At 49.9% G+C, this 19,045-nt stretch overlaps 1 protein-coding gene across 1 annotated transcript; it reads right to left on the bottom strand.

The window, feature by feature from the left end:
- Positions 1-1,075: 1,075 nt before the first annotated feature.
- Positions 1,076-16,989, bottom strand: STIP1 (stress induced phosphoprotein 1). Its single transcript, XM_039482144.1, has 14 exons — positions 16,795-16,989; positions 13,336-13,545; positions 12,115-12,256; positions 11,477-11,618; positions 10,664-10,832; positions 9,209-9,335; positions 7,666-7,768; positions 7,161-7,281; positions 6,117-6,213; positions 5,567-5,691; positions 4,742-4,778; positions 4,315-4,418; positions 2,114-2,286; positions 1,076-1,521 (listed from the first exon to the last, which is right to left on the bottom strand). The coding sequence occupies exons 1-14, from the start codon at positions 16,801-16,803 to the stop codon at positions 1,449-1,451; spliced, it is 1,632 nt and encodes a 543-aa protein (XP_039338078.1). The 5' UTR covers positions 16,804-16,989; the 3' UTR covers positions 1,076-1,448.
- Positions 16,990-19,045: the final 2,056 nt, after the last annotated feature.

The raw sequence follows: 19,045 nt of genomic DNA, 5'->3' as shown, positions 1-19,045 counted from the left end.
GGCTGGGGGATCCAAGAGGCATTTAGTTCGCACCTGCCTGTTCCTGCACCTCTCTCCTTAGAGGAGGGTTTAGATTTATCCAGGCCATGGAAAGATCAATGCACAGGAACAGCGCACAGCATTTGAGAGACCATTTTGGCGCATCACACAGGGATCTGAACTAAGCCTGCGTCACATCGCTAGTTCCTGTTCTGCGGCAGAACCCCCTTCCTGCCTCTGTGGGTGCTGTATTTATAGCAGCAGAAGCTCCGTTCAGGCGCAGCCTCTGGGGAAGGGGGATGGGGACGCAGCTGCTAAGGTCCCCCGGGGAAAAGGGTAGATGCACCCTGCAGCTGGGATCAGCTGGCAGCAGAATCAGCCCATTCACTGCACTGGGGCTACAGAGTTCTGCCTAAGGTGGGGAGAAATGCACCCAGTGCCACAGCTCCCTCTAGCAGGGAGAATGAGGTGCAGCAGCCCCATCCTCAGCCCATATGACCCCCTGCAATGTCATAAGTAGTGCATGACAGGGGAGGGGACCCTGTAGGGCAACAGGCTGGGGCAAGGTGCCCCCTAGGGGCAGCTGATACTCCCCTTGCACAGTGAGCCCTGCTACCAAGGTGTTTGTCATCTCTCCTGATATGGCCTTCATACCAACCACTCCACCTTCTCCCCTCAAGATAGGGATTCCAGGGAAGAAGCCAGGCCTCCTGCTCTCATAACGGTAGAGACCAGAGTCTGTATTATCTGTTCATGTGCTTAAAGGCTACAGGCCAGGCACTGGACTGGTGTCAACATAACCGTCAGCTTGTGACACCAGCAGAGGATCCAGATCCCGCCTGTCTGGCTACATATCGAGGCATGTCAATGAGACACTTCCTGTTTCACTTACTGGCATGAGACAGATACAGGCACTGACAAGTGAAGCCCGGTGCCTTCTAGCGCCCCCTGTGGGATTGCCAGCCCCAAAGCACGCTGGCTACTAAGAGACAACATGTGCAACCTTTCTAAAGTGTGCATAGACACAGCTGGGATCTTTAAACAGACATTCCCTTGGTTGTCTGGTGGGGAGGAGGGACGGACACAGACCCAGAAGCACCGTTGACTGCTTTGCTCTTTTATTGGGAGTGCGGCATGGCAATGCAGTCTCACAGCCAGAAGAACCAGACAATGAACAGGTAGGAGCCGCCACCTCCCAGGCCTCTGCCAACAAAGAGAAAGAACTGCAGAGGGGAGGGGCAGCTCAACAATGGAACAAGCTGCTTGTAAGATACAGGAACTGGAGAGAAAGTGGCTAGCTGGCCCCGCACTGGCAAGGGTGATGTGGGCAGCAGGTCCCGTGGAGAGCATGATACTGTACAAGTCTTTATCTCCTATTGAGATACCCTTTCCTTTTGCTTGTACTGCCAGTGTCCAATGTCCCAGCTGCCCTATGAACAGGCAAAGGGGCAGAGTAGGTGGCGAAGTCATCACCGAATTGCGATCAAACCAACATCCATCAGCTTCTGGATTTTCTGGGCTATTACTGGGTTCTTCAAGTGTCTGCAGAGAGGAAGAAATAATATCACCCCAAAGCACTTGAGTTTGACACTTCCATCACCTCCAAGATGCAGCTGCCTCCAGGTTGGGGCCCAGTGCTTTTTTATGAAGTATTCCTTGCCTGTGACCCAGCCACCTCTGGGGTGGGATGCAAGGGTGGGGGGTGGTTGGTGTCAGACAACTCTGCTTGAGAGGGTAAAGGAACACCTTGCACATGCTTGAAGCTGATGGACCGTAAGGAGTCCAAACTTCCCAGAATGGGGGAATTCAGCCAAGGCACTGGGGTGAACACCCTAACTCTTGAGAAAATGCTATGGGCTCTCTGATGCGGACATGGTCCCCAGCTATAGGGACCAGCATAGGATAGTGGTTTTGGACCCAACTGCACCACCTAAAGGCTGAGCTAAGGAGTGCTACTGGTTCCTTATGAAACACACCCCTAATGTGGCTCAGCAGGAAGCACAATGTAGCTCCTCAGGAGACCTGCCTGTGATCTAAGCAGACATCTCTCTACTATACACCTCAGTGATGCCTAGAGCTAGATCTAACCAGACCCAAGCTCCAGTCACCCCCACGTTCAGGTAGCCTCACTCACTCGCTCAGCGCCTGTGGGTCCTTCTGCATCTGCTCCAGGATCAGTCGCATCGCTGGGTCGCTCATGATCTGCTGCACCTCAGGATCAGCCATGGCACGCCGCTTGACGTCCTCGGGGTTGTCGTTGCGATTGTACTGGGCCATGAGGCAGCGCTGGTAGCCGTCAGCGGCTTCCTGAAGCAAGAACGGCAGGGGCAGCATGAGGAGCTCTGTCAGAGCTAGCTACTGTACTCTGCCAGGTGAGGGGCAATGGTAATGCCATGCAAGGTTGGTTTGGTGACAGGACACAGGCCCTAGACCTTCTCAGTCATTAGTCCTTGCAACCTGGGCCTCAAGGGAGCACAGCCAGAACTGATCCCTGCCAGGGAACCTTAGCAAGGCATTTCAGCACAGCTTACCCTGGGGGGAAGGGCTGTCTAGCTAGTACATTAAGTCAGTTCAGTTCGCACCAAACAAGCCTGCTCCCACACCCACAGACAGTCGTAAGGTACAGGACCATTGTGATCACCTAGCTTGATCTTCTGAATAATACTTTCACCCAGACATGGAACCCAATGATTTGTGCTTGAAAACAGGGTGTCATGTTTACATGGCTTGTGTGACAGACTTGACTTTAATTTAAAGAAAAGTTTCTAGCTCTCGTGTCTGCAGAAAACCTTCCAAATGGGACCAGCAACAGACAGTTCTGTCTGCCTGAGTCTGCAGAGAGCTTGACAGTGATTCAGAGGGGTTAGTTCTGCTACCCCCTCTTAATCTGATTAAAGTGTCAACTTGACAGCCCAGTTCATAATCAACGTTAACTAGCTGTAGTGGACGGAATGGAAGTGACGCTCACAATGTTCAGGTTTCAGAGTGGTAGCCAGTCTGTATCAGCAAAAACAACGAGGAGTCCTTGTGGCACCTTAGATACTAACAAATTTATTTGGCATATGCTTTCATGGGCTAAAACCCACTTATCAGATGCATGAGTGAAAAATACAGTAAGCAGAATATATATTATAGCACATGAAAAGATGGGAGTTGCCTTACCAAGTGTGGGGGTCAGTGCTAAGGAGTCAACTCTGTTAAGGTGGAAGTGGCCTATTCTCAACAGTTAAGAAGGGGCGAATAGCTAGGGAGGGAAAATGTACTTTGTAGTGCTAACGAGGCCAATACAATCAAGGTGGCCCATTTCAAACAGTTGACAAGAAGGTGTGAGTATCAGCAGAGTGAAAATTACTTTTTGTAGTGACCCACTCACTCCGTCTTTATTCAGGCCTAATTTGATAGTGTCCACATCTTGTCAAATGTTTGAAATGGGCCACCTTGATTGCATTGGCCTCGTTAGCATTACAAAAGTAAATTTTCCCTCCCTAGGTATTCGCCCTCTTGTCAACTGTTGAGAATAGGCCACTTCCACCTTAATTGAATTGGATCGTTAGCACTGACCCCCCACTTGATAAGGCAACTCCCATCTTTTCATGTGCTATAACATATATTCTGCTCACCATATTTTTCACTCCATGCATCTGATGAAGTGGGTTTTAGCACACAAAAGCTTATGCCCAAATAAATGTTAGTCTCTAAGGTTCCACAGGACTCCTTGTTGTTTTCACAATGTTCAGAATAGTGAGTTGTCGCAGGAAGCACAGAGGAGACTCAAAAACCAGGAGGAGAAATAAAGAGGAAAGAAGTAAAGTACTAAGCCTAAACGGAAGCCTATTTCCCCACTGAGCAATGAGTCAAGGCGGCAATGAATGAGCTACAAAGGTAGCTGTTATTATAAAGGTTATATCCCTGATCTCTGTACAAGTCTCATTAACTCCAACAGGGATCCTGCTGGGCATTTATATCCTAACCCACAGACCATAATTAAGCCTAGAATTCAGCACTGTTTCCCAAAGGAGTTTGACATCTCTTAGCTAGCACAGCTCTTTTAGAGGGGCACGCCCAGTCCTGATTTAGACACCAGCGATGGAGAATCCACAACAACCCCAGGAGGCTGTTCTAGCGGTTAATTATGTTCCCTGTTAAAAAGAGTTACTTTACCTTATTTCCAGTCAATTTCATTCGGTCTTTGTTTGCTACATTAAAAAGCCCTTTACCTGCAGGGGGAGAAGATTCCTGAGAGCACTTATAGGCCAGGATCAAGCCACCTCTTTGGCTCTCCAACACCAGCCAGCTGCTGCCAGTATAGTGCCACTACGCATCAGATGCTCTCACCTTGCAGTTGGAATCCAGGTCAAGAGCTTTCTGGTAGACATCCATGGCTTTAGTATAGTCTTTCATGGCTTCTAGCGCTGCAGCTTTTCGGGTGTAACCCTTGACTGCAAGCAAGACACAATCCCTTGGGGTTTACGCTTGCTGAACACTTCTTCCCTGCCTGTGCTTCCACCACAGGTCCCCTTTGGTAGTAAGGTCAGCAGGGCATGTGAAACACCAATTAGGAACCACAGGCCCTGGCCAACAGGATGAACTTAAGGTATGTTCAGCCTGAACTATTCCACAGGCCTTTACAGTATCAGCCCAGGCCCCCCCCCACCCCCTCCTCAGTACATGGTGGCTATTCTACACAGTGTCACATGAGAAGCTAGGCCAGCCAAGGTGAATTGTGCAACTCACCCCCCAGTCAGATACAGAGTCTACTTACTAAATGTAGGTTCTAGCCGGATACATTCTTCACAGTCCTAAAGGAGGGAAGACACCATATTAAGTTCTCTCTCCAGTGAAGTTAACAGGCTTGTTATTTTATTAGCAGAACACCTGGCCTGCTTCATACCCATAGGGACCGACTCCATGGGTGCGCCGGTACTCAAGCATCCACCAAAAAAAAAAAAAAAAAAGAGGGGGGCGTGCTCAGCACCCACAGGGCCGTATTAATCTTTTGTGGGCCCCAGCACCTGGATGGTGGTCCCGCCCCATGCTCTGCCCCAAGGCCTGCCCAGCCTCTTCCCCGAGGCCCAGCTTGCCCTTCGCAGAGAGGGGGAAGGGAGAGGGAGGAGAAGAGCACCTATCAGCACTTGTGTTCATAGGTATTTAACTGCCCTGAGCAAGAAATGCTGCCATTGCACAACCTGCCAGGCCAGCCAAGAAAAAGCCTGTACTTGAGCGTGGAGCTTCTGAAGCAATGTTCAGAGGGATGGTGGGATTGGGACAGAGGGCTGAAAGGTTTAAAGATGTTGGCCCACCACCAAACCTGGGTTGGAGTACAATTAACACAAGCTGTTGTGTAAATAGAGACAATTCTAAGCATATATTGTCAGCTCTTTGGGGCAGGGACTGTTCTGTGTTTACATAGCACGATGGAGTCCTGGCCTGTGACTGGGGCACCTACAGTAATACAAAGAAATAGTCATCTCTGGGATGGCAAGATGCCACCCAGGTTTGTTGCAAGGATGACAGAAGCCGCAGTTTGCTGCTGGTCCAGAGCCCTAGTAAGGGATGGACTCGGAGACAAGCAGCCTTCGGTGCTTACCTTTAGTGCTAGCGGGAATTCCAGGAGTTTGGTGTAGCAGGCAGCTCTGTTGCTGTAGAGTTTGGCATCGTTGGGGTTGCGTTTGATGGCTTCTGAGTAGTGTTTCATTGCTTGGGGATAGTCCCCTAAGAGGAGAGGAGGGCAGTGGTAAATCATAGGGACCCCTGAACGCCTGCACTCACTTGTAAACACTGCACTAACCCATTCACCAGAGCATGGCTTAATTCTTCCCTCCTTTGCCAGACAGCCCAGGAACCTGCACTTCCTCTCAGCTTCAGCTGTAGCTCTGGAAATCAGGCTATCCGCTTCCCATACTCAGTCCAGTAGTGAGGCATAGCTGACAACATCCCAGCCTGATGCTATAAAAACGTTTTTATAGCAGATTCATGCCAGATTCAGTCACATCCCCACAGCAAGGAAAAGAACACCAGGGTACGAGGCAGGCTCCTTTATGGCTACTGAAGAGACCGGCCCATTAACCCAGCCCTGCAGCCCTGGCTATGTTGCAGGGCTCTTCACTGACTTCTAGTCAAGCTTTGAGAGCACTCACCTTTCTGGAAACACTCGTTGCCTTTGTTTTTCTCCTCCAGAGCCAGATCGGGATCGATGTACGCTAATCTCTCCTGCTCTTTCAAGATCTTCTCAGCCTGTGGAGGAAGCATGGCATGATGTAACAGACCCTGCCCTTCTCAGTAGTACCCACTCTCCTTGGCAACACGTTCCACTCACTACAGACTGCTCCCTGCTTTTTGCATCCAGGCTGCAGTAGGGATAAAAATGGCCAAGACACAGGGAGACGATGGGGCTTGAGAACGTGGTGCTGTGCCCTGGTAAATGCTGCAGGGAGCTCCAGGGGTTTCCCCATCCCACACACAAAGCCACCCAACCGAGCAGGCTCTCCATGGAGTGCTAGGACAGAGTGGCCATGCTGTGAGTCAGTGCCAGACAGAGGCCAGGCTGAGTTACTGCAATGATCCACTTTCACCCGGACTGGCTGCTCTCACACAGATACCCACAATCATGCAGCAGTAAGGAATGTGTTCCAGTCGATGGGCAAATCAGGGGCCTGTGTCTTAAAGTGATGGAGCAAAGCAGCCACCCTGATGCTTCAAAACCTCCCCCTTTGTTTGAAAAAGATCATGCTTCTAGCCTTCGTGGCTGCAGTGAAAATTTCATGCAACGGAGTTTAATAACTGCTGATGTCTCCCCAAGTCTTCAGACAGCCAAAAATAATACCCCAGAGAGGGGTAAATTCCCCCTCCTTGGAACTAATTAATTCTATGGTTCCCACTCTTGCTGGCGGCAAGAATTGTGTCTGCAAAAGAAGGACTCTGAAACAAAGGATTAATGTAAGATGTCAGGGGCTCACAGCTGTGATAATGGGAAAACTTGGCAAAAAATCATGTTCCAATACTACGGGGAGCCCTAGAAGCTCCCTAGCTACAAACATGCTATGAGGCTTGAATTTTAGAGTCAGGGCATTTGAATGGCAAGATGATGTCTCTGCTCTGCCAGCGGGGGGGAACGCTGTGCAAGTGGGTGCACATCCTGCAGCAGGCCCTACATGCACTAGGGAACACGACCCCACACTCACTTGCTGACACTTCTTTAGCACATCTGGAGTCCGGTGCTCAGCCAGAGACTTGTTATAGAATTGGATGGCTTCCTTGTACTTCTCCTCCTTGAAGTAGGAATTGCCAATCCTTGCGTAAGCTCTGAATGTGGAGAAAGCAGCCAGCATCAAGATAAAGGCAATAGGGGACAAAAGTATGGCACCTCCCTGCACAATCCTCCCTATTGAAGTTTTTCTCCCTGACCCAGAGGACCCCTGCAGAGGAGAGTTCAGTGTCTGTGGCACAGCGGTCAATTGTGACAGTGACTAAGACCCAGCAAACTTGTTTCAAACCACTGGCTAATGACAATAGCCCAGACCTGGGCTGGATTGGAACTAGCAACCTGGAGGTGAGAAATTTCTCCATGCATGACGAGGAGGCACTTGGATACACCACTGATGAGGGTGCTATAGGAACCCAAGGAAAAGGGCAGGTGGTGAAGACGCTTGCTTCCGTAAGCCCCAGCCCCACGCTGGATGCACTCACTTGGCAATCTGCCGGTAGTCCTCCCTGTTCTCACGCCCCACCTCAATGGCCTGCTCACACAGCTCTCGGCACTTATCGTAGTCGCCTTTCTCAAAGTACACCGCTGCAAGGGGAAAAATGCATGAGAGACCACTTCCTACCATAAACCCCGGCCAGACCACCTGCATTGTTCTTCTAGCAGAGCCCCAATGCCACTCAAGTTAAGGTTGTGCACTCTGTTTAAAGGCTGACCCTTCTACGTGCTCTAAAATCCACATGCTGCTCATACTGTTTTGAAATGTAGTGTGCCTCATGGGTAGGGACCTGAGAAAAATTGAAATTTTTTAAAATTAATACCAGTGTCATGGGAAAGTAGCAATTTTCACAGAATGCAGCCAGAGAAAGGTCACTTCTGTACTCCTTGGTATAAAACTGGCCACTGAGTCCCCCTCTGAACTACTGTGAATTTTTCAACAGGAGGTGGAAATGGGCACTTGCATGCACCCATTTCCTGCTTGTTGTGACTCTTAGCATTGAGAAGCATCACATCAGAGGAGCAGTTTGAGGGGTTGGTGGGGGCTTGACAGCCAATTTTATGTGTCACCACTGCTTGGAATATGCATTATAAGCTACACTTAGCATGTGGATGCCAGCTCCAGCCTCCCACAGCTGGAAAAAAAAAATCACAGCAGTACAGGAGGAGTTTTCAGCAGCTAGTTTTATGTGAGGCACAGGAGCTAATGCCGCTACCACCACATGGCACATGAGCAGCCACAGCCTCACAGGAGAGACAGAAGCGTGGATCCACATGCACTACGTCCCGCTCGGTGCAGCTCATGTTCTAAGCAGCAGCAGCAGCGTCCCACGCCGCTACAAACTACTGCTTTGACATGACATTGCTACATGCTACAAATCAAACTGAACATGAGACTGCCACAGACGGCCACTTTTGCCTCCCTGCCATTTGGGGAGGAAGAAAAGCACAGTACTGGGCTCATTTCACGATTTCCATGCAGTCAGTGAAAGTGCAGTTTTCTCAAAGCCCTGCTCATAAGGGCATGGGATAAGGTTAGTTATCCAAATTTAGAATAGCTCATCTGAACAAATTGCTCCCGAGCCCCCAGATCCAGTGGTCTATCCACTAGACAACACTGCCTCCACAAGAGCTTGTGTAGGCTAAGCAGGGTTGGGCCAGATCAGCATGTGGATAGGAGACCGCCAAGGAACCCCACAGGGAAGCACGCCATCTACTCCATCAGCCTCAGCATGGGCTGAAGGGGCACAAGTGTGGTAAGAGACTCTGTACATATAGGACAGAGCCCTTTTGGTAACTCTGGGCACTCGGGCATGTTCCAGGTCAGATAATTCCATTCTGCCTCGCTGCTGTTTTAATAGTTATAACATTCTCCTTAATCTCCTGTCCTAAACTGGTGTTTATAGGCGGCGACAGACAGCTGTCTCATTTCACCCCAGAGGTGGCTGCATCTCAGAGTGTGTGTGATCTCTTTTAGAGTTAGATTTTGGAAGCAGCACCCTCAAGATCAGACTGGAACTTGCCACTTACCTGCTTGGTTACTGATGTAAGTCATGTTGGTGGGATCCAGCTCTTTAGCTTTGTCATAGTGCTTTAGCGCCGCATCAAAGTCTTTCTTCTTGTAGGCCTCGTTTCCCAGCTCCTTCTCCTTCAGAGCCTGAAAGTGGGGGCAGGGGAAAGAGAAAAAGCATCTCCAGCTGCCTTTGTATCAAGCCCTTCAGCTCTCTTAGGCCTTACAACCCAGATCTGGAGTTCAAGCCATGAGCTGAGTCCTGGCCTATGCATCTTTCTAATGACCAGTGCCAGACATTCACAGGCTTTCCTAGCATCACCCCTTCCCACCACCACTGGAATCAAGGCTTGTGGGGGCACAAATGTTTACTTCTGGAGCATGGCTCTTACAAACCCCCCACGCAATCTTGGTATTTCCTGCTGCCAGGAAACAGGCAGCACAAGGTTGGAGGGGAAGGTGTCCCACGGTGATGTGTTAGCACTCCTGTCATCAACTAGGAGCCTTGCTCTAACTACCTGTGTTTCCAGTCCAGCAATAACACATGGATCTGTGTAACATGACAACTTGCAGGTTGCATGGAGGGCATCTCCGCTACAGATAAGGGGCTAGTCTGGCACACTAACACTGATACATTCAGGGGAGAAGCGAGCCAGCCTTCTGCATACTAGCAAAGATTAATGCCAACTGGCATGGTACATTTCTAAGAAAAAGCAACTTATTTCCTCCCACATTGCAAGACAGCTCAGTGGGGCTTCATAGCCTTAGGCGCTGAGCTTTAATGGAAGCCAAGAGGAACTAAAACATTCAGGCCAGGGTGCAACATCCTTTCTCCAATGAGAAGATGAAGGCTGGGAAGGCCTTGCCTGCTACCAGTTCTTACTTGTGAACAGATTAAGTGCCTGATTTTCTGACAGGATCTCCCTCACCAAAACCTGAGGTCTGAACCAGCTGTGGGCAGTAGTTCTTAGAACAGCACCTACTGAGGTCAGGCCCCTAACTTTGGTTGTTTTATTGCCATAGGAAATCCAGGTGCAGGCAGAACCCAAGATGAATTCCTTGTCCTGGCCACTGACCCTAGTGCAGGCCAAAGCCTGACCACGAAATTTATACCCTCCCCCGAAGCAGGCAGTTTCCCCTTAACAGAGGAAACAGGAGCACCATAGCAATATCCCGTTAACCTAGTGAACACAAAGGAAGCAAGGTGATGCAGCCTCAGGAGAGAAGGGTCTGTGCCAAGGCTCCTGTCACAGGGCCTGATCAGCTGATCTACTGCCCTGCCAGCAAGTCAGAGGGCAAAGCCAGTCAAGTATCTGCTCTGTTCCTGAGACCAGGGCATCTTTATTAGGATGCCTTGCAGCCCTACTCAGCCCCCTACTAAAGCGCATTTCCTTGCGCCAAACTCCTCCGCCCAGCTTCTTGCGCATGACAGGAAGTGTTCAGTATAACAGGACCAGGGATTCAGCTGGTGGTACCTGCTTCTTGTTCTCTGGGAGATCCTCTTCCATGGGCTCTGGCTTGGGTTCCTTTTTAGGTGGAGGGGGTGGAGGTGGAGACATGGCTTCATCGTCATCGTCCCCACTGCCGAGGTCAACTCCCAAGAGCACGCTCAGCGTGGTCATCACTCGCGGGTCCTGCAGCTTCCTGAAAGAGGCAAGGGGGAGGAGTGAGTAGCTGGGAGCCCTACAGACCTGGCTTCTACAATTTGGCAGACTGGGATGATGGAAAATAGTTTGAACCTCCAACTCCGGGCGCTGGATTCTCCCTGCTGTAGCCTGGGAGAAACTCAGGAAAGCCAGATACCTGGGAACCGCCTTGGGAGCTAAATACCAGTTTTCTATTCCCTTTCTGCAGCACCTTTATATTTCGCACAACTTGGGCTTCACCTGCATCACTGCCTACTTCAACCCCCTTAACACCCTGCTACTATCCTGCTCTCCTTTACCACATGCCAATCCAGAGCCCCTCAGGCAAGGGCCCTGCCTGTGCATCTGAGGGGCAGTGTGAATGGTTACAGTGATCCATATACACTCTGCCTTTTGGCTCAAGGACAGGGCCTAAAGGGTTATGCATGACTGGGCGTCTTGGATCATGCATACCCTGGGATGGCATGGTGTAGACTAGGGAGAGGGGAGCATGGAAGCAGAATGGCTGCAGTTTGCAGAGCAAGGGAGACCCCATGCACGAGGCTCAGGACAAACTATTTTCAAGAGGATGAAACCTTACTCCTCCCAAGATTGAAGCACAACAGAATCACCCTCAGCAGAACTGGGATAGGTCCAACTTACGTCCCCAGGTCAGAAGGCTTGTTCCGGAGCTGCTCAATCAGGTCTTTGTAGCTGGGGTCATTCAGCAAGGCTCTTGTGCGGGGGTCACTCTCTAGCTTCTGGTAGAGGTTTGGCATGTTAAAGGGGTTCATGAGCTTCCTCTCTGGGGGGGGCAGGAACAGAAGCATAGGCTGGTCATTTCAGCACCCAGGTAAGCCCAAGAGGATACTTGGTTTGATCCAGGGCATGACATTTCTGCGGCTATAGGGAAGCTGCAGCCTGCATGGCTAACACAACAACCAATCTCTGCTGAGTGATACTTGCCCCTTGACCAGATGCAGGGGCAGGGAGCTGTGTGGATAGACTTGTCAGTCCCAGCTCAGAGTTGAAAAAGGGGTAGTTTAAGCCCAGTTGCCTGGTGGAAAGAAGGTAGCCCTAGTTCTAATTCAATGGCACCTTTTCTCTCCCATGCTTCTCCTGACCACCCAAGAGCAGAGCCCAGCCCGAGAGGGCACTTACTATAGCTGCCCAGAGGAGTCTGATCTCTGCAACTTCTCAGTGCCAAGCATCTAAGCAGGGTGGCTTGGAAGAAGGCAGTACTTCTATATTAAGTGGAGATCTCTGGCTGCAATTCCTGCTCCCCAAGTTCGTTCCCTTACCTGCTAGCCTGGCTTCCATGTTCTGGAGCCCCTCTTTCAGTTGAGAGTTCCCTGGCTCGTGTTTCAGCCCTTCCTCATAAGTCTTCTTGGCCTCCTCAAAACGATTCAAGAACTCCAGGGCAGCTGCCTTGCGGGAGTAGCCCTGAAAGCGGGAGAGAGGGATACAATAGGGCGGGAAGTCATGAGGTCCCAGTAGAGGATGGAATGAGTCCCCACACTCATGGAATTTCAGCATCACTGCATCCCACCCCAGACTGGGGCACATGGGAATCTTAGCAGAGCAACCTGCCTCTGCAACATTTAGGCCCATGTCTCCTGTATGGCAGGGAATAGAAACCCCAATATCCTGTGCAGGAAACAGACCCCACTGGAGGACAGAGGTTTGACAAGCACATCTTTGTAAGCTGCCACTGTGTTACAGGTCATCTTCTGTTGCCCATGCCCAGAGCATGAGAGTCTGTCACAGCCCCCAGCTATAAAGCCTAACCTTTTAGCTCAAGTTATAGTGACTCATGGCTTATAGCTCTGAAGGTCTGTGATTCAGTCCCCAGTGACAACCAATATGGCGGCCAATACATAGAATAACAGCCACAAATGTTACTTCCGGAGACTGGAAACTGCTCTGATTGAAGAGAAATTCCTCAGGGTTAAACTCAAGACACGTGAGTTCAAGTTCCTGCTCCACCAAACTAGGTGATGTTGGGCAAATCAGTCTGTCTGTGCCTCATTTCCCCATCTGTAAAATGAGGTTAACAGCACTGCCTTGCCTCACAGGGGGATTGTGGGGATAACTATGTTACAGATTGCAAGACCCACAAATACTACAGTTATGGAAGCCATACAAGTACATGAAACAAACAGGCTGAGATTTAGTCACCCAACACCAGCTCCTTTGAAGATCTCAGCCAAGATCAAAGGAATTCCTTTTAACAGCATGTTTAAAGAGCACTGAGGTATCATTTATTCCCAGCTTAAACTACAAAGATAACATGGTTATGTTGTGTTACAATACAATTTTTCCTGCCACGTGTGACTAGGGAGAGTCAGGCTAACTCCAATTGGCATCTATTGCAAAACATGACTCTCCAAAGACCAAGATTTTAAGGCATGAAGTCACCATTGTGATCAGTCTGACCTTCATAACACCAGCCCTAACATTCAGTCCACAGGCAAAACAACATAGTTTAAGACCCCAAAGACAATCTAGAGATGGACCCTCACCTTGCCCCACTCTGGCTTGAGCTCAATGGTTTTACGGGCATCCTCCAGCGCTTTCTGGTACTCCCCTTTCTTGGCATAGGCTGCAGATCTGTTGCTGAAGAGCACGTGGTTCTTGGAGTCGAGTTTTATTGCCTCCGAATAGTGCTTGATGGCTTCTGCAATGTTGCCTGCGCTCAGGGCTTTGTTACCTTTCTCCTTCAACTCATTCACCTGTGGAGGGGGGAGCAAGAGTGAGCAGGGGATTAGCATGATCAGCTATGGGTGGGAGTCTTGAAGCAATCCTCTTGCCCTGGAATTATCTTTCCCAACTCACAGCATCACAGGCAGGAGAGTGACTTTAAAGACTGCCCCTTGTTATTGCCTCTTGGGTTCTTCACAAGCAGCAGCTGCTTGAAGTCTTACTGCAGTCAGCACTTGGAATAGAAAGAATAATCCTTCACCAGCAACCACTCTGACTCAATACCTGCTTGAAGGGAGACATACTGCCTCCTTTAACGGTCCCAGAAAGGTTAATACAAGAGCATGATCAGCATCTTGACAGCACAGAGATTCAATAAGAACTTGGAAACTGACGTTGCAGAAGTTGTGCAACACCAAAGGACTCCAGATTTCTCAGTAAGAGGTCTGTGAATACCCCAAATCAGAGATAGCCAAGTCTATCCCTCTTGCAATTCTCACCCAGCCAGCTACTTCTCCCCTTTGGAGACACCCCATCCATGGAACTCTCCCACATGACAAGTAGTTTCAAACAATGCCCAAGAAATGTCATCAGTTTCTCGGAAGATGCAACTTGGGCCAATCCGTCCATTCAGAGTCAAACACTCCAGAGACCAGAAGTCATCAGGTGGGTAAAGTTGTGTAGGTGTGACTTCCCTGCAACCGTGAACTGACGGGGAGGCAGTACCTCTCGAAAACCCAGCAACTGCTAGCAAGATGTCTCGGCCAAGGGAAGGCAATCACTGATGAGTCACTTCAACAGCACATCAGGTAGGAACTCTAATGAGCTCCTTAGGAAGGCTGCATATAATATTTGCATTTTTCTCAGCCTGTTACTTCCACACTAAGTACTTCATAGCCTGAACTCTGCCAGTACAAACAGAGGCATGTCTCAGTTACATCCAAAGTCTCCCTTCTACAAGAAGGAGAGTTAAGATGGATCCCTAAAAGCTGTGTTCCAATGGTATCTCCATTTTCAGTGCTGATGGGGCCTGAGCAATAATGGATCTTTAAATTATACGCCGTGGGTGGCAAAATAATTACTGCCTCTAAAAGCTTTTCAATGCTCACCTCAAATTAGCTGATGGCCTAAGAGCCTCACTATTTGGGGCAGAAGCAGAAATAATCAAATTAAAAAAAAATATTTTGTCAGATACCTGAACACTGAATACTTCAGTGTTCAGGTATCTGACAAAACTGGCACTCCAGTTTCCAGTGCCAGGGTTTGAGAGCTCAGAGATGGTGCTACAAATTAATAACTTTTTTTCCATTTTAGAGCTGGACTTACATTCTGACACAGGTCACAAGCAAAGCGCTTCCGTAGGTCTCATCCCACTTCACGGTGAATGTTTGTTTGCAAAAAAAAAAACAAAAAAAAAAACCTGGGCTTTTTTTGCTCGTCAGGGACCAAGATAGGAAATGAAGAATGGCATTGAGATAAATCAGGAGTTATGTCTGCAGGGGCGGGAGACAGGAGGAATTCCTTGAGTGGAATGGGGAGGCAGTTGGGATTGACAGGCATCAGCAAGGCTGTGAGGAAGTGGAACTTAGGGCTGGGATAGTAGGAGGCTGCAGGTCAGGACTGAAGGGCATTGGCAGAGCTGTATGCAGAAAGAACCAAAGACAGGAATAGCGGGATGGGGCCTTGTAGTTCAGGATTGTGGGGCACTGGCAAGCCTGTGCTTGTGTGGGAGGCTCACGATGGCCTCATCCACACTATACCTAGGCTCTAGTAAGATAAAAGTGCCTCAGTTTCGTTAGTTCCACGGCAATATGAATTTTAGACCAAGATGCGAAGTTAAACTCAACTGCCCTACTCCAAGATAAAGCAACTCCCTCAGGTTGGTGATTTGCTGTGGCCCAAGAAGCAAAGTCAGCTGTGCAGCGAGAAGTTAGTGGAGAAAACAATTAAGAGCTCTTCACCCATGTGAAAGCAACAGGCTCTCTTCAAATGGGACAGGTAGGAGGGAGATTCTGGTGACATTTATTATGCCAGCTGTACACCTGCTCCAAACACTCTCTCTGATAAAGAGACTCAAGGTGCAGTAAAGAGACCCTGAATAAGCCTTGTTTAAGCAGCAGCTCAGCTATGTACAGCTCCCATCTCCAGCATGGGAATGCATCCTTCACCCCCTCCACAAACAGTTTGACGTTGCTTGGAAACCTTAACAGCTACCCAACAAGAACAATTACTCCTAACTGGGCACATTTTCTATGGTAGGGGTATGAGGCAGGGGTGTTTATGCATATGCAGAGGTGAGGCTGAAAATAAGGGGGATGGGTACTTCCATCCCAGCTACCAAGCAATACATCTCCAGACAGTCCTTTAAACAACCCATATCATACACATTTAGTTCACATCCAACTCAAGACTCCTTGTGCGGCCCCCTTTACTATGTCCCCCCCCCCCCCGCCCTTCATGGCTCCCCTGATGCCCCTTACTCAGCTAGCTGTCCCCAAATCACACTTTCTCAGATACCCCACCACCACCAACTTCCAGGACTCCTAGCTACCTCTCTTCACAGCTGTTCCACTTCCAGTGTCCCAGACTGCTCTTTAGTAATCTACCCCACCCCCTCAAATCCCAGCTACCCTCTCCTGAATGCTGTCACCCCAGCACCCACACTCACTTGCTCGGCCCCCTCCCTTTCAGGCTCAATCTACACTAGGATGAAAAAGTGTCTTAAAACCATGTTAGCAAACACAAAATGCAACCAAGGTAAGATGGCCTTTGACATGTGTTAGCTGGTAGAGCCAGGTCACAGGGGGAGGAGGGGAGGCCATGCTAAAACACAGCTTGCCCCTGTCTACGCCAGGGTGTTAAAATGTATCCGGCAACAGGCTCTTATGAGACACCCTTTAACCTAGTTTAGGCAAAGGCTCCTACTCCAGGGCCCTGCACTGACTCCCTGGCTACGTCCCATCCCCCCAGCGCCTTAACTCTGCCCACCCCCCAAACACCTTCCCCGGCTGTTCCTTCCTACCCCGACACCTCCCGCCCCGCTGGTTCCCCGAGGCGCCATCCCTTGTATATGTCAACCCCTGCCCCAGGCTGCAGCCCGCCCGCATCCCCCACCTCGTGGGCTGTCCCCCAGGCCCGCCCCCGGGCCGCACAGCCCCTCAGCTGCCCAGATTTCCCCGCGGCTCTCGGGCTCCTCCCCGCGGCTGCCCCGCAGCTCCCGCCTGCCCGGCTCCCGCCTTCACACCCCTCAAGGGTCCCCCCCCAACGGCCCCGCCCCTCACCTTCTCCATGGCTCCGGCTCAGGGTCCAGCTCTGTCCCCGGGACACTGGCGGTTAAGTGTTCTCCGGCCCGGCCTACCCCGTCTCACGCCGCCTTCTGGAACCTGCTAGAAGCCTCCTGAGCCGCCCTCGCCGCCCCATTGGTAGGTACACATCCGGGCTCCGCCCTCCCAACACTATGATAGATTAGAAGATGTGTCGCTCACCGGCCGGGCCATGCCTACTCCCCGTCTTCGCGTCAATGGAGGCGGGATCATTGCGATACGCACAGTGATAGGTGAAAACAAATGTCAAGCGACAACTAGCCCCGCCTGCCCCGCGTCTCATAGGTCTGGAGGCCTGCCAATCAATATCACCTCGAGGAGCTCTCCGGCCCGCCCTCATTGTGATTGGATGTCAGCCTAGTACCACGCCCCCTGCTCTGCCCATCTGATTGGACAGTATCTCCAATAGCCTCAGCGATTCTCAAAGTCCATTGGTCTGGAGACCCCCTCAGGTTCCAAAGGCCGTGCCCATTGGTTAGAGACCGTTTCTGGAATTTTCCATCCATTTCATTGGGTCTCACGAACAAAGTGACGACATGCGAGGAGCTGCATCCTGATTGAGCGGAGCGGGTCTGCGTCATTAAGACACCATGCCTTATTGGGCGACTCCAAAGAGGGGGGAGGAGGTTCTGAACGTATAGCTTGCCTGGCTGAGCTGGAGTGCCTAAGGAGTGGCGGTGTACAAGCTGGTTGCGAGCTACAGTGTGTGAAATATTTGTATGTGCTTTTCACGGTCTTTAATGCTGCTGGGTTTTTTACACGTGCCTTGCACACCCTCCACTGGAGAATCTTGTTTGCATGTACCTTGCAGTCCTGAGGTGGGGGAACAGGCTGTGTTGGCCTCTCCTCCATGTGATCAATGTGTAATTTTCACTTAAGTTCTCTTGGGCTTTTGCACCTGGCCTGCTCTCCTGTGTGCCCGTATTTTACACGTGCCGTGGGTGCTGTAGTGCAGCCATTCCAGTCCCACTTGCCCAGAACTATTAGTCTTTGCACAAGATTCATTGTAAATGAGTGCGTGCATATATTTACATCCCAGATTTTAAAAAAGCATCTCATGGTATGCACACGGTACAAAACTTGCACATCATGGTGTGACAGCTGTTGCAACCACATGCAGTGTTTTCGAAGACTATGTTGTATTAAATTTATGAATGTTTAGTGTATTGTGGGCCAGGGACTCTATGCAAGTCTATGGGGTACCACAGCTGCTCCAGAAACAAAAAGCCCCAAAAATTGTAACCAGCTCCAGAAAAATAACAAGCCTTGGGTGTTTTCCATGTGTGTATATATACTGGTTCAGGCTGGGTTTTCCAGAGACTAAAAAACAATGACTTTTGGTATATAAAGGCTGAGTTTTGAGAGACGGGGGGGGTCCTCAACCCTTGCTGAAAAGTTGGAAAGGCTTTGGCTAAGACGCCATAAGACTTACGGGTAATTTCTGTTATGTTTAGTAAACATGTAGGAATTTTTGTTGTTTGTTATATTTTCTCTAGGCTTTTTTCTTGTCCTTAAAATGTACTCTGCTGAGAAAGACCTGTGTGGTCACACTGTTAAAAACATTAATTGTTCTCGGAGAGAAAACAGCCCAGGCACTAGCCTTCCAGCAGAACGGCTGGCTGGGGATGTTACAGTATATTGCAAGAGGCTGTGCAACTGCAAACTTAAAACTGTAGGTCAGCAGGGAGTGGGATAAAGGTCCCTGCCCAGAGACTGGTGTCGCTTGGAGCCCTGAGCCATGACTGGGCACACCTGGAGGGACCACACAGATGAAGAATACAGGTGCAGTTACCCTGAAACTGTGACATGCAATACCCATTATGCAAAATGGGTATATGCTAAAATTAGGTGCTGTGGTGTGCACGCTATAATTTTGTAAGTGCAGTGTACAGCAAAGAGCATGGGTTGCATAATTTCTGTATACTTGTGTATTTCTCAGGGCATGATTTTTGTACATGGTGCACATGCCTTGGGGCACGTTCCATACATGCGTGTACCTTTGCATGGATTCACCCCCCTGAAGCAATTTCACTAATTCAGTGTAACTCCTAGGAGTTTACCTGATATCATACAACTGCCGGGGTGTTTTCCTCACTGGACACAAATTGCAGCTTTGTTGTCACAGAGGAGTTTCATGGTGGGAAGCTCTTATAGAAGCTGCAGTGCAGACTACTGGGCAGCTTTCTGTAAAACATTTGTAGGAGCTGAT

This window comes from Mauremys reevesii, linkage group 7 (genome assembly GCF_016161935.1).
Source record: "Mauremys reevesii isolate NIE-2019 linkage group 7, ASM1616193v1, whole genome shotgun sequence".
Classification (NCBI taxonomy): Eukaryota; Metazoa; Chordata; order Testudines; family Geoemydidae; genus Mauremys; species Mauremys reevesii.
Note: the sequence above shows the minus strand (reverse complement) of the source record. Positions and strands in the feature narration are given on the sequence as shown.

What these genes read in the sequence shown, in the direction of transcription:
- STIP1 (XM_039482144.1), bottom strand. An exon ending in AAGCCTTCTGACCTGGGGAC is followed by an intron (nt 10,833 to 11,476) that starts GTAAGTTGGACC and finishes TGCCTCTTTCAG; the next exon opens with GAAGCTGCAGGACCCGCGAG. An exon ending in GACTACCGGCAGATTGCCAA is followed by an intron (nt 7,282 to 7,665) that starts GTGAGTGCATCC and finishes CTCCACATTCAG; the next exon opens with AGCTTACGCAAGGATTGGCA.